The sequence below is a fragment of the Lutjanus erythropterus genome, chromosome 2 (genome assembly GCF_056507025.1).
Source record: "Lutjanus erythropterus isolate fLutEry1 chromosome 2, fLutEry1.hap2, whole genome shotgun sequence".
NCBI lineage: Eukaryota > Metazoa > Chordata > Actinopteri > Lutjaniformes > Lutjanidae > Lutjanus > Lutjanus erythropterus.
In genome coordinates, this window is record NC_139318.1 from 24,264,892 (window position 1) to 24,288,924 (window position 24,033).

General features: G+C 39.0%; 1 protein-coding gene across 2 annotated transcripts in view; it reads right to left on the bottom strand.

Moving 5' to 3' along the window:
• Window positions 1-24,033, bottom strand: part of srgap3 (SLIT-ROBO Rho GTPase activating protein 3) — an 84,662-nt gene that overhangs the window by 59,324 nt on the left and 1,305 nt on the right. For both annotated transcript variants that reach the window (XM_084733757.1, XM_084733748.1), the window contains exon 2: window positions 2,432-2,627. In XM_084733757.1, the coding sequence (XP_084589883.1) occupies window positions 2,432-2,627 (196 nt within the window). The remainder of the gene's footprint in view (window positions 1-2,431; window positions 2,628-24,033) is intronic.

Below are 24,033 nucleotides of genomic sequence, written 5' to 3' on the forward strand. Positions count from 1 at the left end.
CTCTTTTTTTCACCAGCGTACAGCGTTCAGTGTTTGCAGAGTTTCGGATCTAAATGGGTCAAAGCTACGGGTGAGATGATTTTGATCTGATGACATTCAGTGGGCTTTGTTATTCACTGTTTCCTTCAATCAGAAGATTTATATTTTCTTCCTTTGTACTTCACCATTGGCTTTAAAAACTCTTGGTGTGTCTTCAATTAAAATATTACACAAAATAAAAACAATTCTGTCTAAGAAATTGGAAATGATACTGTTTAATTGTAATTTTATAACTTTTAAGTGTAGTTCTATAATTCTATAATCAAAGTCAAAGGCAAAAATAACTATAAGTATAAGTATTTCTGATTCTGTTATAGAGGATCAAAATGCAGGTTCTCCCAGACCCTAGTGTTGGCATATACAAGTACAAAAACAAACAAACAAAAAAAAACAAAGGTTAAAAATTCTAGGATAAAAACAAAAAAAAAAAAAAAATGCAGAGAATTTAAATATTAATAAGTTAACCTGGGGGTCAGGTTATATATACTTGTCATGTTCTGATATAAGAAACACAAATATGCACAGTAATTAATAATTCGATTAAAGACTGTGACATTAAATTTCATGAGTGTTACCATTGCCCCATTGGTGGGATCAACTGCTGAAAGATAATCCACTGTGTCTCAAATAAAAGCACACAGCAAAGTGATCACATCACTGCTTTAATGTTACTTGTTCAAATTCTTTTAGATGTCAGGCATCATCTACATTCAAGGCAGAAGTCTATATTCATTTTTGCAGAAGACCAGGCTACCACTATAAAAAAAAAAAAAATAATTATTTGAATTGAGTAAGTAAATTTACATTTAAGAATAAAATAAATACAAAAATATGAATTTGCACACCATTTCGTATCATCATTTAGACTTGACTGGACAGCGTCCCTGGTAAGAGGAAGTTCTATTTCAAACTATGAACGTGAAGTAGTTCATTTTAATCTTAGTGAACTGAACTTTCCAGCTCTTTTTAAGTGTGAAAAACACAGACGGTGATTACAATATACAGCAGATACTCAGTACCATAGTCATAGCCAGTAACATTTGTGTAATACAGTGTGTTTTGTTAGTTCTCCAACTACAAAGGTTATTTAGTCAACAATCTAGAAAACACACCCTATATCAATAATGGTGTGTGGGCCCAGTATTAATAAGTTATTATTTGGAGAAATTACATGGCTTTTTATTTAATATTTACCTCCACATTAATGCTGATGCAACCCACAGGTTTCTGTCTGACACATGGCTCACGAGGAGTCTCCCATATTTGTACATAATGGATGCAATTTAACACATAATGAAGCATAAAGCTTCATTCAAAACCTTCTTCCATAAAGTTAAGTGCTAAATTACAGCGGTGCGATGAATTTATTATGTCCACTTCTTTAATGAACTGCATCCTCATCATGGTGCCAGATCCAGCTGACCTTTGAACACATCATAAAGATCTTGACTGTAATAATAGATACTCGCTCACAGTGCATGAGCATAATGGGAGTTTTTTGTTGTTTTGCTGTGCACTGCAATCAAATGAGGCACTGTGATTAGCAGCAGGGCTGGGTCTTACAGTCAAGTTATAAATAGTGAAGTGTTTAGAGGAGGATAAAGTCACTTGGCATGCAGAACCCTGTGGTCTGGGTACACAGTGAAAGGAAAAAGTGAAAATTACTTCACAAAAATACATTCAGACTAAACAAAAAGCAGTTGGGTTTAAGCAAACAACATTAAGGAAAGCAAATATGAAAATGCTGCTGCCGTCAAACAACAACACACAAACACGTGGCGTAATTTTCACTGTGGATGAGGGATATGTGCACCTCATTTATCAAAATCTATTTTTTTCTCACCCACTTTTATTGTTTTAGTTATATTTCCTTATTTAACTCTCTCCAACAATATCCTCCTGCTGTCCAGCAGTAGTGAGTTATTTTATCCTGGGTTTCGTTGGTTGTCCTGCAGCCTGAGAAAAAGACTACAGCCATGACTCAGGGCTAAAAAAATGTGGCAACCTCCTCTGCACTTTTTTCAGGTTAAAAAAAAAGTAATCTACATTTTTACATTCAGTTTTCTCTTAAAGTATAGATACATATGCACAATATAGTTGAACATCAAATCAAATATTAAATATTAGATACATCAGAAAAAACTTTTTTGTGAAGGCGCTCATATAATATTTATCTATCATTAAATATGAGGTGATCATTTCATTTTTTATTAGACTACCATTAATTTGGAAAGCAGAGATATACATAAAATATAAGAATATCATTCATAATCCACAGTGTTACAGTGTCCTCCGATTTTGAAAACAAACCACCTCCCTTGCACACAACCTCTCAAATGCACAAACACTGCAACAGTTTGAGCAGCAAATGCATGCTGGGAGGGTAACTCACTTGAACTGCTGGTGTTCCCTCGAGCTGCGTATCTTGGAGGAGAACCTCTCGGCCAGTTTTTCCAAGCTGCGGGAATATTCCAGCTCGATCTCTGCTTTGCGGCGAAAGAACTCCTGCAGGTCCTGCAGCAGCTGGATGCGCGACTCAGACTGTTGCTCCAAGCATTTGAACTGCTCCACCAGCTGGTTACGGATCTCTGTCCATCAAAACATCAGACAAAAATGGTATGAGTCAACTGTTTATACTGCTGTCACAACAGTGCACAACATGCCCTGGTCAAAGATGCCATGAAAATGTCAGACAATTAATCTTTACGAAGTGTATTACAATATTATTTCCCTCAGGTATTTTCCACAGACTCAAGCTGTATGATGATTCCTGCAGTAACACTTGATGGGAAAACATTTAGAAACAGCAAAATCATTCTCAAACTTTTGTACAATTACATTAAAAAAATAACTCTAGTGTCAGATCCAAAATCAACAGTTTAGTGAAGTAAAAGTAACAATATAAAAGTATACTAGTATAAAAGTAACATTAACATATTACATTGGGTCAAAAAATGATATTGTTCCATAAATATGTGTATCTCTATGTGTATCTATCCTGACTAATAAAGTTGCAGCTATGACATCATTTACTGCATATGTTCACATTGGCATTACTCATACAAATTAATTCCAAAACAAATATGCAGCTCCATAATGATGTTGACTAATGTCACGAACAAATAAAAATGCAATGTAAAATAACATTTTTTTACATTTTTCAAATGGTTTCTAAAGATACGGCTCTACACAAACACGCCAAGGTTAAGACGAGCCTCGCTTGTGAAACATCCTGTTTCTGTATGTTCTGTGTGTGGTGGGATATTTGTATCATCAGTCAAAGCTTTTTTTTATGTTGACTGACACAAGACAAATATGTTTAGAGTGAGTAACCAGCCACTTAAAGAAACAGAAATGGAAAGGAAATACTCCAAAAACATTTGTAGAAATGCTGTGAAACAGTTTTAGCACGTTTTGCTCAAAATCTGATCTAAATGACTACTGTAGCAATGACAGTTTACAGAAAAATATGTTTTTTGGTTTGTAGCCTAAAGATTAACACAGTTATAATTAACTGAAACAACATATGGTTTATAGCACCTTTAAGATTCTTTAGGGAATAATATTCTACATTTAAGATAGGACTGTTTGCAGCTTGAGCTTATTTTGAATAATCTGAAAACATTATAGCACAAAATGTTTCAGATGTCCTCGTACGACTGCTACATGAATCACCTGTAATCTCACAGCATATCACAGTTTTGGTGTGCACCATTAATAGTGAACAAATGCTTATATTTAAGTTATTCTAGGCCAGAGGTTTTCAAAGTGGGAGGCAGGCTCCTAATAGTTTTGGGGTCTTTTTTCAAGCTTTGTCTGAGGAGAGACCCACAGTCTCAGAAAACCCCTGTTCAGGCCCTTTCATTACACTCTGTCACACAGGCAGCCACCATAAAGCCTCTAGCTGAGAGTGAGAATGACCAGTGAGGCTCCATGCCAGGCCAGAAAGATGACCTGTGTGTATGACCTCTCATAAGTGTGTACACTGCGAGATCAAACTGATTTAATGAGGACTTAATGCACTCCTCCACTTGGAGCGAGTAGTAGAGTAACATCTCTGCTTAAGAGGAACCTGATGCTGCCAGGCGAGCACACTACAGATCCTTCATGCCAGTGGGAACCCACGAGAGAAACCCGATTCCTCTTTGTAGTGCTGTCATCAGCAGCAATGATGCCTCCACTCAGGAACAGAGAAAAGCCTATGTTGCAGAACAAAAACTCAACCTGATGGAAGGAGCACAGGATGAGTAGTGTCACTTCTCAAGAGGAAGGAAACCTCCCAAACTAATGAGCCGCTGTTATTAGAAAGCAAATGTTTTTTGATCATCTAATAGTAAAGATCCTTTACTGTCACACAGAACACACTACTAACACACAGTGTGGCTCCTAAGTCAAGTGTAGCAGTAGAAAGACAAAGGAAAGCACAGCCAGTGGTGGTTTCATCATGGTGTTTGTATGCTTTCAGTGTTTTTTTGAGACCGCTTTCTTCTTCAAAAAAGCCAAAACAAACCTAAACTGTATTCTGACACACTAAAAGGGTGTTTCTTAGGTATCATAAGAAAATGTCATTCTATTTCTGTTTTAAACAGTCAAAAATTTACTGCAATTATCACCTTGGAAACAGTACATGATGTAATAATACAAACAAATGTGTATGCCTGTCAGATCTAAAGCCCTTTTCGCTCTGTGCTCCTATAACAGTTAAACCAGCTTGTTACCCCGCAGAAGCTCGGTCTTCTTAAGTTATGTTGGCAAAACCCCAGCTAACTGGAAAGCTAATGATTGATGCAGCTTAGCTAGGTAGTTAGCTGGCATTTGCTAACATTAGCTATCAAATATAACTAGCTTGTTAATGGTTGCTGTAGATTAACTAACTAGTTAGCTAACATTATGTGACTGTACTACATGTCACTTTTACAGGTCTTTTCAACATAGACGAGACTAGCACATAGCTTATCTAAGTACAGGAAACAGGAAAGGAGAAAGCTGACCGAGGGTCTGCCAGGTACCAAGTTTTTTCAATTGTTATTAGAGCACTGAGCTCTAAAGGACAGGATTTAGGAAGGGGAAAATTCTTTTGCACGTAGCTAAATTAAGCTCTAAATTCAGACAAGAAGATACTTTTGTTGTTTCAACTACATTATGTAGTGTTTATTTGGACAGCAACTAAAAAGGACTTTTTTTGTGTTTACTTCTGTCTTGAAAAGGTCTGCATGGAAATGTCCTTGAAAGCAGCAACAGAAAAATAAACTTCCTACATCTAAGTCCCTGCATGTTGCAACATCCTTGCGTTACAACATGACTCATTGCGAGTTATGAGCCTAAAAAATAAGGACAAAGGCTGGATTTTCTACATGTCTGAGCCATGGCAGTGACACTCTGCCGAGCAGATGACCTGCCGACTGAATGGTGAAACCACAGCAGTGACACAGCGACTGTGTTTCCATGCTGTTGAGGGTGTAATTTGGTCAGCCAAGCCCTCCTCGTGGATATATGCATGGACTCTCACTGCTGGGGAAGCTTGCCATTTGAACTGAAACAGTGATGTTGTGCGGGCGAGCCTTTTCTCTCCCTGTGATGTCGTGCCGCCTGGCCTCAGCCTGGAGCAGCATGCCTCACTCTGTGGTTAACCATTGTCCCAGCCCTCCCCTTCATCCAGGGGCCTCCCTCCCGACTCTGAGGGCTTAAAACTCTGTTTTTAGTGGGAGCCCTGAACCAGAGCTCAGGGAGAGATACCACCGCTGCTGCTTCAGTCCTGTCAGGAATGTCTTACCCTCCCAGACATGCAGCTATGTTCTCTGTTTGCAATGTTGTTTGTTCAATTTTTTTCCTTTAGAAAGTGAAAAACAGTGCCAAAGCTGGCGAGCCAAGAAAAATGCCTGAGGAAAACGTGACACCGATTTGCATGAGTGACAGGGAGGACTTTTGAAAACAGTCTTTTACAAAAAGGGAACTCTGAACCACCAGCTGCAGCTCTGCAATTTGACAGATGAGCTCGGAAAAATAGGTCACGCACACCAGAAGTGTGCCCTTCCCTCTGAGAAACCATGAGCAATTGGAGAATTATTCCCTAAGTATTCCCAGCTCTTTGAGTGGCTTCATTGGCTGTGGTTTATTCAAAGCAAAGGACCCCTCTGTGGTTCCTTTCAATCTGTGAAAAGGGGGAATGCTGTGAATGTTGGCCTCCAGTAAAAGTGAAGACTGTTTATCTTTGTGAACACCGTCAAAACAAGTCATGTGCATTAGCATTACACTCCTTACATGAAAAAAAATCTTTTGATATCCGTAATTGTCTCTGATCTGATTTGATACAAGGTGAGGAAATGGAAAAAGCCCAGCGTTTATAGCGTAGATAAAACACTCAGTGAGCAGTTTGACACACAACAAGCCTTTACTGCTTTCAAGAATGATTACTGGTTCAAACCACCTACAAATCAAGTGCTTTTAAAGTTGGGATGATTCAGATAATTTGAAAGGGGGTTGTATGAAGTACTTATCTATAGTCAGTATATTACCAAAAGTAGATGCCAGTCGACATGCCCCCAATTTTGAGAAGCACAGGGGACAGTAAGTCCTGCCGTAGACAGGGTCAGCAACAAAAGGTATTTTAGCCACTGAAAAAAAGTATTATGTATTACTATAGTTTATATTTTCACCACTTTACCTTGCCATCAGACAGGCTTTCTGATAGGAAGCAGCCATTATATAAGCCAAATTTCGCTCTCTCACCAAACCAAATAAATAATTTTACCTTGCAGAACATGGGTGTTGTCTGTATTGTCTTTGGTGTTTTAAAAGGATAAGTTCAGATTCACCAAAGTCACACAATAACACAGCAAATTAACAAATTGAGGTGGCAGTAGACCAGCAGCTCCCAAGTTCTGTGGGACAAAATGACAGATTTTGCCTACGGAGTTAGGTTGGTTTGGAGAGAGCGATATTTGGCCTATATAACGGTGTTTTTTCCCATCAGAAAAGGCCCTTTAAAGCTCCTCCTCTATAATGTTTGTACAACAATACCCACAGTCGAAACCTCCCTACCCCTCTGACATGTATGTAACAATGCTTTGAACACACAGATTTCTATGAAAACATGCTAAACATGCATGGTTTCAAAAGAAAATACATTGTTTTATAGCCCAGATATGATTGAGAACAGACAAAACGCTGTTTCCTAGATGCACATCTTCAGAAAATTATATACCAGTACTTAATAACTATCTAGCAGCCCACAGTTTGAGAGCAAAGCAAGTCCAGGTCATTGAAGATTTAGGGATAGCAGTACTGCCATTACAGGTGGGATTATTTGGGCAACCTTCCAAAAACACAACTCCAAGTGAGCAAGTTAAATGTAGTTGCCTGATCAAGCATTCAGCTATTATCTGTGACAGACCTACTGTGTCTTGCCTCCATGTCTTTCTATTTAGAGATGGAGCCATCTGCTTTTTTCTTTCTTTTTTTTTTTGTTTTTGTTTGTTTGTTTTTGGAGAAGGGAGGTGGGGGTTATCTTCAGACAAAAAGGCTGATGGAGAGAGAGGTGGTGTGGGATGAGACTGGAGCAGCTGAAATATGGTCAAACTCGGATGGGACCATACATGTGAAGGCCAAGATTCTCTGTTCAAAGGATAATTTTATCATTTAGAGCTTCATAACAGCCTATAATTGGGAAAACCATGTGACAGACAATTAAATTAAATCTTAGCTTGTGAAACTGAGCTTAATGTGGGCCTTTTCAGTCATAAGCAATGAAAAAATATCCTTTCAGTGTTATTTTCTTTGCTTCTTTCACTTAGTTATTTCTCATTACTAAACACTGCTTCTGAGCTGTTTGATATATCAACTATAATTATAAAGACCAATACATTTCTCACTAAACATCCTAATAATGTTCAGCAAAAGCAGAAATATATCACAAACATTGCGTTCATCCAATAACATCTCTAATCAGTGGCTTTCTGCAGCACTAAACTAATGATGGAGCAGCTCTCAGATCTAAAGCTTATTTTCTTTTGAACTGGAGTTGTCTGCAGTCAACTGGGATTTACAGTCCACATGTATTAAAATGCAGCCTGTTCATAACAACAAGTCATTATGTTGAAAGTAGGTTGGGATGTGTGCATATGCACATATATTCAGTGTGAGAAAAATACACATTAGCTTTATATCTCAAGAGAGTCTAGTTATTTGTCTCAACAAGTCAACAGTCAGTACAGGTTAATTATAACATGAGAGTTGACAGTATATATTGATGACAGTCTCTTAACATTCCTGACCTGGCTGTCCACACATCATCCTTACAAAAGCCCTACCCCTTCCACTGGACACCTGCTCCACAATATTATTCCTCCTCCACCGTTTAGGGACAGGAATTGAAAGCGCAGTGGACACTTGTCTCCTTACAGCACAGGAAACCCTCTGAGAACAATAGTAGGATGTTGGAGATCCCTGAACTTTGACCCCTCACAGACAAACCCTGTACCGGCAGCTGTGTTACAGCACAGTGTGGTGCCGTTTCTAGCAATGACTGTGGCTGGTGTAGAGAAATGAAATTCATTTTGGACCAAAGTTTAGGTTGAATGAACTGTGCCTACTGCAGGTGCACTCCACCCAAACTCTGGGGAGCTGAACTGTGAACTGTCTGTGAAAAGTTTGGTTCACAGAGCATGAAAAACACGCGTCAAATGAAAGTTTCCATCTTACTTCTTTTGCATGCTTCTATCAAGCTTGTTTGCACACATGCATTGTCATGCACTATGTATTAGAAGAACCAGACAAATACACCTCAAGGGCTTTTGAGTTTTGGGGTCCGTAGGGCATGACCAGTACAGCTGTTTAAGAGCACCAGCGTCAGAGACTTCCTCTGTCTGAGCCAGCTGACTTCCCATCAGCCATCGCACACATGAATGGCATGAAAATTATCTACTGATGCAGTTCTTCAGCACATTTACATTTTTACTGGGCCAATGTGGATCGCATTCTGATTTCAAGGTTTTTGTGATGCTAGGAAAAATGTTTTTGTTTTTGTTTTTTACCTTCTTTTGGTAATTATGTGAGAAAGTCATGTTGGGCCAGTGTGCATCACATGACCTGCAGCACTGACTGTGACCACTCTTTTTTCATAAATACAATTATTATTTCTTTAAATACACCAACCACCTCAAACCTCCCCACCTCTCTGAACCCACAGATTTCTATGTTAACATGCTAATCATGCATGTCCCACTTTCAGCTTAGCTGCTCTGGTTTTCACGGTTGAAAAACAAAATAAATTGCTTTGTACCTAGAATATGATTGAGCTCAGACAACTCACTGCTTTCCAGATGGGCCCTAATAAAATTACATATCCAATGTTTCACTATTAAATATGTGGTAAACTACATACATTACATCCTCCGTATGTGGACTGTCTCACTCTTTATACTACATCAGCTGACATGGATGGGTTTACGTTGAAGTTACTTGCAAGCCTGGTGCATCTCATCCAGATGCAGGTACCTTATGTGCCTCCATGAGACGTCAAAGGACATGACGTAACGTTGGTATTTTATGACCTGGGAATAAGAACGAGCTGTTCCCGCAGGCTTGGTTTGCACACTTTTTCAAGCTGAGGCACCCACTTCTTCCACTGGTCAGAACAACTAGCTGTCTGTCTTTCTGCCTTGAGTTTACCACTTAATTTATTGAGTTGGTAATTCTAAATGAACAAAGACCAGTGGAAGAGTCAGCACTCTTTACACTATTATGTGCCCCACCAAGTCTTATGCCTGCTTGAGAGCTCAGCAGGGTCATACACAAGGTTTGAAAAAGAGGCAGAGCGCCATATTTTGTCAAAATGGGTATTTGGAGGATACATATGGATACCAGAGATATAGATAATGCTGCAGGTGCAGTTTGAGAGTTTTTTAATGAATGTTTGATACTTTTCCTCCCTCTCTTAAAACTCACTGTTACTCAAGCTGAATACAGTCTCTGTTCTCAGTGAAGGACAAAACTACAAACATTTTACAGCCACTATTATAATCTACATGAGTGTTGCTCAGAATATTTCAGGTGAAGGCCCTCTCACAATATCTGTAATGTTTTATTTTTTGTCTCCCGTGGGCAAAATGCAGATTAGTATCAAACATTGTCAGCAACAGACTTCTGACATTTCTCCAGCACTTCACGTATCATTGCCTCTCATGTATTCCTAGGACAACATGGACACTTTTATGGGCTGAGAACAAGACATTACTTATTATCTTGTTAAAAACAAAAAAAAAAAACACCCACGCCTCCTCCTGGAGTCATCTCAGGACACCGGTGGTAAGGGACCGGTGCAGTATTTTACTGCAAGTCTGCTGTTTAAGAGGGTCACGTGATGCCTCGACGCAATGAAGTTGAGATAAAACTGGAGCACAGTGAATGAGAGGGATTTTCTGCAGAGCATCCTGAGGGCAGCAGGGGAAGCCGGGCTGCACGGGGCAGCAGGAGAGATGGATCACTTCACTGCAGGATAATAAAGCTAAAATATGATCTCACTTATAGTGGGGTTTGCTGGTATATGTGCATTCTTTATAGCCATGTTTAGCATACATTTAAATGTTTCAATCAATCAATAACACATCCCCACTTAGTGTTTTTTTTTACAACTATCTATATTAGTGTAGTGAGTGTGGAGGAAAGAACTACATGTCTCCATGTAATAGGGATAAATTATAAATCATAACCAGACTCAGAAGGTATTAAACACTTTGAAAATAATGTCCTTGAGCGTTCACGTAGACACACATACACACACGCCAGACAAAAGCCAATCTGAGCCAAATTTCACTAACCTAATCCCCAACTCAGCTCTGCAGTATCTGGGCTCTACACTGCAGAGCCAAATTCACATGAAAAACAGACAAACGCAACCCTCATCCACACCTTAATTCACTCTCTCTGTCCCTCGTACCGACTCTTATAATACAAGTTCCAGTCGTTGAGCTAATCCTCCATTTCTCTGTTCTTTTTTTTTTTTTTTTTTTAAATCCCCTAATGATTAATGCAATTTTGGATTCACGAGGACACGCTCCTGATGTCATGTCAGTGCAGGTTCTTCTCCGTCTGTCTCTATCTCGCCTGTTCCCCTCATTAGCTCAGACTGCTGCAGCACATGTAGTCAAAGATAAGACAACAGGAGCTGAGGCCAATCAATGGCTGGAGCAGAGGTGAGCTGATGGAGCGTCCGACAGAAACATGTCAGCTGTCAGTCTCTCTGGGTCGTCCCTCGCTCTTAATCTTCTCTCCTAATTATCAGCTGGTTTGCCCCATTTTCCACCGGATGTTCTGTCAAGCTAAAAATCTATCCAGACAGTAGAGGTGTTCATAAAATTTGTTTGTCTTGTGCTTTATTTTCACTAGAGCTCAGCCGATTCTGGATTGTTAGGGCCGTTCACGATAATGATATTAGGCAGTAAAATAAAAAAAAATTAAAAAAAAAAACTCATATAGATATATCAGTCAATATTGTAATGACCCTAAAATTTGGTTATATTATATATATCAAACACTTGTGACAAAGATGAAGGCAGATATTTTACAGATTTAAAAAAACTACATTTCATTGTCCAGATTGCTTACAGATTGTCAAAAGTGAAAGGTCAGAATCTACTTGCCTAAAGCCAATTTTTAACTTGCCAATGTACAAATATGCTTATTTATTACCAATGATCAAACAACAAGTTAACTGTCATGTTAACACAATGCAGTGCAGCACCTACAAAATGTCCATTCCAGTTTCTCAAAGTTCAAGGTGATGTCTTTAAATGTCTTTTTTTGTTAGTCCAGAACCAAATACATTCAGCTTAAAATCATAATAAATGAAGAATAGATGGACATTTCCATATTTGGAAGGCGGGAAACAGTATTTTCTGCCATTTCAAGAAATACTTTAACCATTAATTAATAATCAAAATAGTATTTATTACGACTTGCCCAGTTATTTTACACATAGGAACAAAGAATATCGGCTGATATATTAACATCTTCTTTTTTTTTTAACTCCCTAGTATCTGTGTTGCCATCGGCCCCAAAATCCAGTATAAATACTGATATTGGCCTATATAGCTGTGATAGACGCAGTAGCAGTTCAAGACCAATTTCACTGGAGGAGGCCAGGCTTGGACCAGCTGTTTTGTCAAAGGGGCACATTTGACCCGGGCAGGAATAAGACACAAAGTAATAGCACACAAACAAATAACATGATTGGTATTTGTTTCAGTAACTCACAGTTTCAGATATTTTTTTTTTTAGTAACATGGTGCCAGTGCAATATCATTGCAAGAAATAGATAGTTTATTATTATTGTAGATACTTGGAGGGGGGCCCACAGGGGGATCCAAACTCAGTATTACAGGGGAACTGGCCCCTGTTGTCCCCTCCACAGAACAGACCCTGGATGAGCCAACAGCAGCCAATTATATCGTTTGACCAACACCTTGGCCTGGCTTTGTTTTTCACTAACTTGTAGGTTTTTTTTTCTTTTATCAAAGATGAACACTGTTTAGACTGCCTCTTGTTATGTAAAACCATGTGTGGCAGACTGATCGTTTACGCCTCCTAAACTGTAATGGACCTTAAACAGCGCTGCTTTCAAGGAGGGAAAAAGACAGAAGGAAAAAACTCAACTCCTGATGAGAATAAAACATTAACACTCTCTTTCACAGTGCAAGGAGAGGAAAGGCATCCCAGATTCCTCGCCACTCTCTGACATTGATTTCCTCTCCGGTGGCCGTACGTCATCACGTCAGCGCATTACATGAGTCCGATGCTTCAGGGAAGCCCGAGCATGAGCTACAACCGGAAACACGCCCTTTCAGATTCTAGCTGTCCATCATTGCTGTATCCAGGATCCAGCTCTGCAGAACCAGGCTGAGAAGTGTCTCCATGGCAACACGGGCGTGCACCAGTCCCCGGGGAGCAGCTTATTGGAGGAGAGGTGGAGTCTGATGGATGTGGATAGGTGGCAGAACTGAGTGAGGAGGCACGTGCGGATGTCTGTACTAAGACATGGTATAAATTTGTCTGTGAAGCTGATAAAGTAACCACTGCGCAGCAGCATCTGATCAAAGAAGCAGTAAAACTACTGTAATTTATTTCCTTCTTAACACTGATCGTATCAAATTAAAATTAAACACCCCCACCACATATGGTATTTAGAGACACACCAGAAGTTGTATATGACTCAATTTATCCAGCAAGATTTAGCTTTTATAAAAGTAGAATGCGTGGGACGCCCAAACAACAGCTCCACTGAACCAAGATCAACCCAAGGACACATCTTCACCCGCTTTAAGGAGGTGAAACTGAAAGAAGAGTTCAGTTGATAAAAGACACAGAGAGAGATAAACAGAGGAGTTTACCCTCTGGTGAGTTGCAACAAAAGAGGCTCATTATTTTCTGCAGGTTTCAGATTGAAATTAACTTATTTCGGAGCATATTCTAGAGACACCATAGACTGCAGTTACAGTAAAATGTTAACTAGAAAGAGACTATTTTTATAAGTTACTTTAAAAAAAATGCAAAACAATACCTAATTACAGCTTCTCTATTATGAGGATTACTAACCTACCTTTGTCTTATGAGACAATAAACTGAATATCTTTGGGTTTTCAACAAAACAAGCATTTTAAAGATGCTACCTTGGGCTTGAAACCACCCTTATATAACTATTCTACCTTCTACCAGCTTCAGAATCACTGTGATGCTACACAAAGTTGTAATAGGATGAATGAAGCCTCGTACATTTCTGCATTTTGCCGTACTGCCCGTACTCAGAGCACCAGTTAGTGCTAACACTGCTAACACAGGAGTTTTGGACGGGCATGGGCGTGGATTCTACTGCAGACCACACAGTTGTTTATTCAAGACGATTATCAATAACAGCAAAATAATCTATACTAAAAGTGATCATTAGTTGGAGTCATGTAGTACACAATTCATTAAAACACATGTAACAAAATGCCACACTTTTGTGCTCCTCGTGACTAATGAGCCTGTCCCACATATGCTTCTATTTCTACCATCAGTGGTGGGTGAAAGGGATTTGTGGGTTGCAAATAGGTGCTCTCTTTAATCATCTAAAGTCTATAGTGGGACATGTGCTTCACTGGTACATAATAAAGTTAATCTAACAGGTCCCAAGCCAACACTGTACGGACTTAACTAATTACTTCCTCAAATAGTGACTTTTTCAAACTCTCACCGTGGAGCTATTTTTGCACAACTGCCCTCTTTCCTCTGTTTCTAAGGTTACTGTCTCTTAGCAGGAAGCTTGTTTTTTAATTATTTTCGTTTCTGGTATCAACTATTGCTGCATCTCAACATGGATATCTGTTGGGTAATACAGCAGAATAATGGCTTAACTTACTGACACTTTTGGTTTCTCAATTTTCAACAGTAATATTTGGAATTTTTTTCTCCATTTGGATTCGAATAGACTTGAACAAACCGAATAAAAGTTTTAAATGGTGGCATTTTTAAAATAACCTACAAATAGGGTCTGAATCCATTTAAACTAATGTCAAAGTTGTGTGTACACACAGCACACTGCCACCCTTTATTAAGCCTACAAAATGTCAGGTTGTGAAGTTACAGAGGATTGAACCCAAATACTCCTAGTCTCAGAGTTGACATCCTTATCACATGGGACCTGAGCTTGTAGAGTTTTTTTTTTCTGTGACTCAGTTTGTTATAAGCCTGCCATTGGTCCACTATTTCTCCATTCTCCTGCCCTTCCACCATCTGGATGTTACCATTGTTGTCAAATAACAACACCAGCCTCCAAGCCATGTGCTGAAATTGGCACCTGTATGAACGCAAATAAGCTAGCAACTGTTCCCTTTACATTTGTGGGGATTAAGCCATTTTAATGCCAGGGTTCACTTCCCCAGTGTTCCACAAAACAAGCTATCTCAGACGCTATTTCGCAAGGGCAACGTTACTGCATCCTGGGCTTAGTGGTGCCAAAGACGACTGTGATTGGTTTAGTAATACAAACATGCCACAGTGTTTTTCCCTCATATTCCAGAATGATAATGAGTTCAGTCAGACCTTCTTACAATAAAAAATATGTGCTGGCTTGGCTTGACTTGGCTTAAAGGTGTGCCTTGTAACTGAAGATGAGTTTAGTCAAACAGTGGATAAACACCTTTTGAGTCCTATAAGTTCTCCATAATAGAATTGCCCCTTTGTTTTGTTATCTAAAAGCTTTTATTAAGAAACAGCAAAATCAGGATATGTTGGGTTGTCGTCAGTAGGAGCTTCATTCATTTCCTATCCAGCTGAAAGCAAACACGAAACAGTAAAATAAAGCAGATATCTGAAAGTACAAAAAGCAATGCAGGGGGGAAAGTAAACTTTAAACCACAGAGATTCAGTGCGAAGCTACAAAAGTACTGAGAGCTGGTGAGATGTTACTGCAGCCCACTTAGAGGCGGGTCTGGTGTGCTTTTGCCCCACTTCAGAGAAGGTCCATCTCAGGCACAACTCAGCACAACTTGACGTGTTAAAAGTGGTAATAGAAATGCAAATCAGCGCACCACATTTTTTATTTTTTGCTATTTTGCTTAAACAAATGTGATTTGTATATCAAAAAGCATGTTTTTGTTCAATTACTGTTCATTTTAGAAGCTTGTCAAAATACACATTTAATGCATGTTTGTTATGTCAGATCAACCACAACTGATCTGAATTAAATTTAAGTGTATCCAGTCTGTAACCAGGTTTAATCTCCCTGCAAGCAGCAGTGCATTACTGACCCTGTAATATAATCATGGTGTCGAAACTGCACTTCTCCAGACAGTGCCGATTAAGATTCTTTCAACATAAGCAACTCAATGAAATGAGAAGTGAAATCATGTACTGACTGGCACCAAATAACCAAGAAACTGTTTTTCTGTTTAAATGGACCTTTGTCTGTGTCATCAATGCCAGCATACGAACCAAAAAAGCTATTCTAAGACCGTGTTAAATGACTATCTATGCCTGGCAGATCAGCCTTTTCATGAAAGGCTGATTATCTCTCGAATCCTTGTGAAACTTGACTGAACAAACTCTCAATTTATCAAATGACAGCTGCATAACTACACTGAGCTTCATAGAGAACACAGCAGAGTCAGCAAAGTTGAAGGACTCTGAAGCAAAACTATACGATTTATGATGGCAGAGGGGATGATGAGAGCTCAGCATGACATGAATATATTGTTTTTTAATGGGTTACAACCACAAATGGATCTCTTGTCATTGTTGTCACATTTACTTTTTATATTGTACTTCTTTGATGGACACAAATCAAGAGTGTAGTCATACTCGGCATACTCACATGAGATCTGTACCAATCGTCTCATCTAAAACTTGAGTTAATAGTGAATAAGCACATGGTCCAAAATGTCAACATTTTTCTAAAGAACTTTACTGTATATTAATAGAATGAAATCATGCAATCTTAACTGAGTCAGCAACAGAGCATCTTGAGCTTCCTGTTTGTTTGGCTACTCACAGCAACACCACAAAAACAAACCAACCCTGAATGAAGCCCAAAATTTATTGGACAGTGAGAATAAACAAGCTGTCCCACTAAAGATTATTCTGCCTAGATAGCCAGTAGATGATTTTTCTTCTTTGCAAATGTTCCCTCAGTCAGCAGCAGGTTTGCCAAACAAGCTGGCAGCTGGAGGATCCTCTGCCAGTGAGTCAGTGAGACCATTTCTTAAACTCCCAACCTGTCAGCTTCTACACAGCCAGCTTCATTCCACCCAGCAGGGCGCTGATAGCTAACTAACCAGCTCACACCATGATGGTAACAGGCTCTGATGTTGAGACACATTGCCAGCATCAACAGTGCAACACATACAGTGCCAGTAATAAACCTGACTTCACTGGTCTTACTGCAGGTATTTCAGAGTACAAAGAGACTAATATTACTGCTGCATTTATTTATATGCTGCATTTTACTGTTGTAGATGTTTGGGTTGAGCTAATTCTAATTTCTTGATATTCTGTTTGGTAATAAAATTTTCAGTAAGGCAGCATATTCTGGAAGATCATCATATGTTTGTTGCAATGCCTTGCGACGATGCATTTTCCAGCTAATTAAAGAGGGCTTAAGAAGTAGAAGTTTCTAAAATCATCAGTCAACATTTGGGGATTCATGGTTTTCTTTGGACAAGGGTATGAAAAATTGTGATCTGAAAAATGATTAATAGCTGAAGCTGTGAGAGAAATGTAGTAGAGTAAAAACTACAAAATTTGGCTTACAGATGTAGTGGAGTAGAAGTATGAAGTTGAATAAAATGGATATACTCGAGTAATGTACAAGTAGGGGAGAGCGGGCATAAAAACACTGGGGGGACAGTTGCAACACAGTCCACATGTGAGAATCAGCCCAATTTGACAAATTCTGCCAGAACAGAAAAACTGTTTTTTAACTTTGAAAGTAAAAAGTATGCTGATTTGCTTGAAGCATTATTGAGTGTTATATATGCCAGAAATATTCAACGCTTACTTGTTTTGTGATCGACTTATTCAGCCATTACATTTGTCCTGCACCTGTTTCTTTCGACCCAACAGAGGGGGGTAAAAGTTACAATAGGCAATGTTAATTTCCATTTTGATCACACCCGATTTATTTGTCCAAAACGTTTAATTGGTAGGGGACATGTATGCTATTCACAATATAATGTGTTTACTCTAAGTAAATGCATCTCTGTAAAAAGAAGGAAATAGAAAAAAGTTATAAACATTCTTTCATTCCTACTTTCCTCTACCTTGAAGTACAGCACATTAATAAATAGTTACAATCTACCACTGGGATGGATTCAGTAATCATGTTTTTTGCTTAAAAAAAAAAAAAAAAAAGAAAGAAAGAAAGAAAAAAAACACCATGAACTATGAGCCACTTTCAGCATTTATCTCTCTCAGCAGAGCTGTCTGTAGCCTCCGGCAACAACAAACAGAGACACACCTAGTGTCACACATAATTCTCATCAACATTTAAGCAAACTGACAACACTTTTAGGGTCATTAGAAGGATCACTGTATCACACAGGAAACAATGTGGTTTTATTTTCATATATGTGATAAGATGCATGGTTTGTGACCAGATTTGACATTTTTTGTTGCTGAAATATTGCAACCTGAGGACTGACGACAAAGAATATGCAAAGAATATATGAGCTGGGAGTGTGTGATCACAAAACCTGTTCTAATTTGTGAATAACAGTTTGCACGCTGCAAAATATTGGAGAAATACTTCATGTGGAGCCCTGTAACAGAGTTGCTGAAAATTTATGTTAATCGAGTTTACTTTCAGGCTTGTATCAGATCTGCAGGGGAGGTTAAAATTGTTTGCATTTAGTCTGTCAGAAAAGAACCGTCAGAAACTAGCAACGAACAACAAACAGAAACCTGAACCCAGAGGTGTAAAAACAACGCTTCCTTTTCAGACCCAGTATAGGTGTGTATGTGTGTATTTGTGTGAGTGGTTGGCATGGGTGGACATTATGCGTACATCTGGAGGACACTGAAACGTTTCCATGAGCTGCTGCCTGCATGTATTTCTCTGATCAGAGCAGCCTGGAGGAAAAAACAGATGAAGTCTTGTGTCATTTTCATCACATCAAAACTGTGCCTCCTCTCAAACACAATTCATTTATGCGTGTCGGCCTATCTGTATGCCTGTCTGTGTGTGTGGGTGTTTGGTGTCAGTGTGGGTAATGACTGGTGTTGGTAATGACTGAGTTAGACAATGGTTACGTCTAGGAAATGACTACCGTTGCAGGCCATGAGCTCTACTGTATTTAAAGGGTAATCAAATCAAAATGAATAAGTCACATATGACTTCGAACTAGTGCTGCAACAATTAGTGGATTAATTAGTATTATTAGCTGTGCACTGTTAAATCGATCACTATTTGATAATTGATTCATCATTTTGAGTCTGTATTTTTTTTTTTTAACAAGATGTGTCCAAATTTTCTGATTTTAGCTTGTCAAAGTCCTCTGTGTTGGTAAACTGAATATGTTGGGTTGTGAACAAAACAAGACATTTGATGAAATGACTATGGGCTTTTCAACATTTTTCACAATTTTCTGACAATTTATGGAACAAACAACTAATTGATTTAATGAGAAAATGACTGACACTTGAGCTTATGTTTGAAGTAAGGCTGCAACTAATGATTACTGTCATTATCGACTGTCAAACTCAGCCGACAATTCAAAGCACCGATCACACTATTATCTGCAAAACACTGCAGGAAAAATACAATTACTCAGGGTCCAGTGTGCCAGAAAAAGGATAGTGGGGTAAAATTGTGCTGCACTCCAAGTCCAATGAATCAGAAATCTGTTGCAGAGAGGGATTCAGGGAACACAGCCAACAGAACAGGCAACCTGCTGTCCCTGAAGTCAAAGTACAGTACAGCAAAAATATGTAAACACAAAGCAATTTAATAAAACTGAGCTGTAGTGAAGACAATGGAGTCTAGCCTGGCTACACTCATGTCCTGACATTTACTAATGTCATTTAATACCTCAGGTTTTGTCCTGCACATGAACTGTATCACCACCACGTCTCTTTACAGCCAATGTTGTGTCTTGTCTCTCATCTCTTAAAGGGATATTTTGGATTTTTGGATTAATCTGATGAAAATAAACCCTAGATTGACTTATAAGGAAATATCTGCTTATAACCAGTCTACTCTTACTTACATGTACAGTATACCACTTCATTTTTACAATACGTGGCAAAAGAAACTGCCAAGCACTTACACATCGTTATTACAATAGTTTGGAGAAGCAGCAGGAGTGCTGGTATAGGAAGCTAAATGACATACTGCTGTGGACAGGATCATCAAATAATGTATTTTAGCCACCTAAAAAAGGCCCACCTAAAAAAAAATTATGTGTACACTATACTTAGAATATTTTCACCACTTTAACTTTCCTTCAGACAGCCTTTTCCAACAGGAAACTGAAGTTAAATCATTTGTTATATCGCTCTCACCCTACCACCAGAGTCTTTTGACAAAATCAGTAATTTTAACTAACAGAAAATGGGAGATGCTGGCCTACCGCCGCCTCGATTGGTTGGTTTGTTTGTATTATTGTATTATTGTATAACTTTGATGTTTTAAAAGGTTAGTTTGGATTCCCCACAGTCGCACGATAACACAAATTAATGAACCGTAAAAAAGAAACAGTAGGCACGTAACCCCTGTAAAATTACTGTTTTTGTTGATTAAGTTTGGTGGCTCTAGAGAGAGATCAATATTTGGCTTATATAACACCATTTTCCAATCAGAACATGCTGTCTGACAGCAAGGTAAAGCAGTGAAAATATTCCAAAAGTAGCATACACTTATGATATATATTTTTTTAGATGACTAAAGTACATTTTGCCGCCGACTCTGTCCACAACCACACATTGCTTAGGTTCCTACACTGCTACTCCGGCTGCTTCTCCAATCTGGGAGCACGTTGACTGCCATCAACTGCGGGTAATACACTATGATCACTGGACTTCTAAAGCATCCAGGGTGAAAGACTGAAGGTTCAGTTCATCCTCCTGTGGAAGCATGGGCTCACTCTGAAGCCATATTTCAGACTCCAGAACCTTGAGTGTAAATGTCAAACAGCTGCTGAGCCCGAGAGCAACACTTCACAAGCTGCCCATAAAACTGGCAAACAGGGGGAGGCTGAGCTGCAGTCCAGTAACCACACGGTGGTTAGCTACAGAATAGAGTCCAAGCTCCTCAGCCAGTCTCTCTCTGTTCAGCAGACGACCCGTCTCTATTGACATGCTAATGCAGGATCTGCCAGCTGAACAGCTTGAATAAAGTGAACACCATCTCCCAAGGTCCTTCAGAGACCTCAGCTTTGGCAGCCAGCCTCCAGGGTCGTCAAGAATTCATTAATGGCCGCGGGTTCAGATTTTAGCAGCATGGTTTGTTACACAGTATCAGAGGAATTAAATGTTATAATATAATGTGCTCTCATACCTGCAGCCATTGCATTTAACAGTATTTAGCCATATTAGTGAATGTACTGGCAGCGTTTCTTCTTTGTTGTTAAACTGCTGCTGAAACCAAGTGATTTTTTTATTAGCACCCTCATACATAATAAAACAACCCCTGTGATCTTGTTATGACCCAATCAATGACCCACTGATGATTTGGCCCCTTCTGCCATGTACACATTAACCATAAAGCAATAACTCAGAGCAAGACAGGTGCAATTTCCAATCTGAATTTCATTACGCTTCGCTCGCTCGCTGCTTCAGCTCATAACATTGCCATTGTTGTGAGGTGCTGGATTGTCAGGAGGAGCCGAGCCCCGTGTGTCTGTAGGCAATGCATGCGACACACCAGCTGTGAATGAGAAACAAGTAGCAGCCATTCTCCATAAATTAACATCCTTCATCCTCACACAGTTCAAGGGCTAATGCAAAGACAGTCAGGGCCTGGCTCTGTGAAATAAGAGCAATTCTCCCATGACACGGCTGGATCTAAGCTGAATAATTGATGGCTGAATTAGCAAAAAAATGGCCTGGAGTAAAGTGGAAAGCAGCTGAATAAGATGGGTGTTTATTCAGTAGAAACATGACGTGTTTACATGTCAGAGCTCTAAATGACCAGTACATGCCACAAGACTAGACTGAGGTTACAGAGGCAGTAAGTAGGAATAAAGTCTACAAACAAAGTCTAGTAAGTAGGAATGGGAACTGGTAAGATTTTATTGATACCAATGCTGTTATTGATTCCGCTAATCTGTCCGATTCTTCATCAGTTCTTAATCCTTATTGATTCTTGATCAATTTTCTGTGTAAAAGAAGGAAAAAAGTAGGCCTACACAACCGTTTTATTATCTCTGAGTCTGACCGCAGTGTACAACTAGCACTGGTTCTCATCTTTCTTTGTGAAATGAAGCCACACTTTGGACCATTTCCAGCAGCATAGACACATGGATTTGACATCACTGTTTTGCAGAGTTTAACTGTCAAAAAAACATGCCAACATCGAAAAAGGAAACTGATAAACTCAGATGCATGAAGTTCCAATAGATCGGACAATTCCCATCCCTAATAGTAGGTAAGAATGAGTCAGACCAGCAGCTGATGCAAGGTCCATAAAAGCATACAAATCCAGCTGCTCACGGTCTGAGCATCCAAAGGTCTGGACTGGTACGTGACTCCTGGGATGATCAGCTGAGGCCCCTGAGGCGTAACATTAGTGAAACCACTGAAAGTGAGTGCTAGTAATGGGTCCAGCTCCTTGAAACTGAACTCTAGATCCACTTAAGGAAATGTCTGCTCATAACCAGTCTTGTCTGTCTGTAGGGTACAGTGCACCCTTTCATTTTTACACTACATGGCAGAGTAAACTATCACCTTGGGTATCTTTTGATTGTTTGTTTGGGTGGCCTGTATTTTTTTACTGCCCGCATGGACTTGGAATATGTTATCCATATTCTTGCTTTTTCACAGTGTTTAAATGCGTTCAATAATCAGCTAGCTTCACAGTTCATTGTATTGGTGTGATTGAATAAAGCAGGATTAAAATGGGAAGAGCCACGCTGAATCCAACCAATACAGTCACATCAAACACAACAAAAAAAATCCAGTTTCATCATTCACTAACAAGACTTTTTTTTTATTCAAATCATATTTCTACTGATTGGTCTGTAACCTACCCTCAAATTAAGGCTGCAAAAAGTTCAGTATTTTAATGCTTTTTCAATACCACAGTTAAAATGATATAACTGACTTCATTTCAGTTCAGTCTTCATTGACCCACCTGAAATTTGCCTTCCAGCAAAAACAGACAGTGTTCTGTGACTTTTTCTAGACCAGCCAGGGTGCAAAATCCTCTTCTTTTTCCATCAGCCAAACAGCTAGTGCATGTTCAGGTTTATCAGCTACTCAATAGATCACCATTGTTTTTTTTGTTTTGTTTTTTTTTGCTGCTGAGTGAAATAAATCTACTGGCCACTTGTATATTTTACCAGTATTTGGCTGCTGGCAGGTGCTAATTTTGCTCCCTAGAACCAGCACTGTGTACAGGTTGTTAATAAAAGAAAACTAGCCTTTTTCATGCCTAGAACTTTCTTTCTCCTTGGTATAGAAAGAGGTATGGACGTATATCATTTTTAATACTAGTATTGTACTGAAGTTTAAAATTCTGGTACAGTGACAACTCTAGCTCAGATTGGAGGTAATTAGGATTTTAAAATACTCAGTAAGTAAAATCATGTTAGAGGTAAATGGGCTTTAGAGTGTGCAAAAAGAATCGATGGTGACATTAAGCCACAAAGTGTTTTATCCATGTTGCCAGGTGGGAGAAAACAGCCAATCACTGACAATGAGTCGAAGGCATTAACGTGAGCAGAGTGTGACAAAGGCTGTGGATTAAATCTGAAGCCACTTTGACATCAAAAGCTATTGAAAGACATGAATATGTTAAATTAATATGTATTTGATGTCCATACCATGCATTAAATCTATTCCCAAATAGCTGATCAATAATACTACAGCCAGTGCTCCATCCATCCGTCCATGCTGCACTGATTCAACACAGGTTTCATTTCACTCCTGTGAATCTCACAGGACCTTGAAGAATTCTGTCACTGTTTATTTAGGTGGTCTGTGTCTTTTAAGTTACTGCCTACATGGATTTGGAATATATTATGAACCGACCTGCTTTTTGTTTTCATAGTCAGCTCAGTCCACAGGTCTACATATCCATCCGATAAGTCAGAATTAAAAGATAACTAATACATACAGTCAAGTTGACCCCAATGCACACACACAAAAAAAAATCCAGACGTTCATTATTCATTCATACTACTTTTTTAGTTCCATCATATTGCTATCCACTGGTCTATATATCCTCATATTTTAGGTAATTAGCATTCTGAAATACTCAAACAAGTAAAATCATATTAAAGGTAATTGGGCTCTGAAGTTGTCAAAATG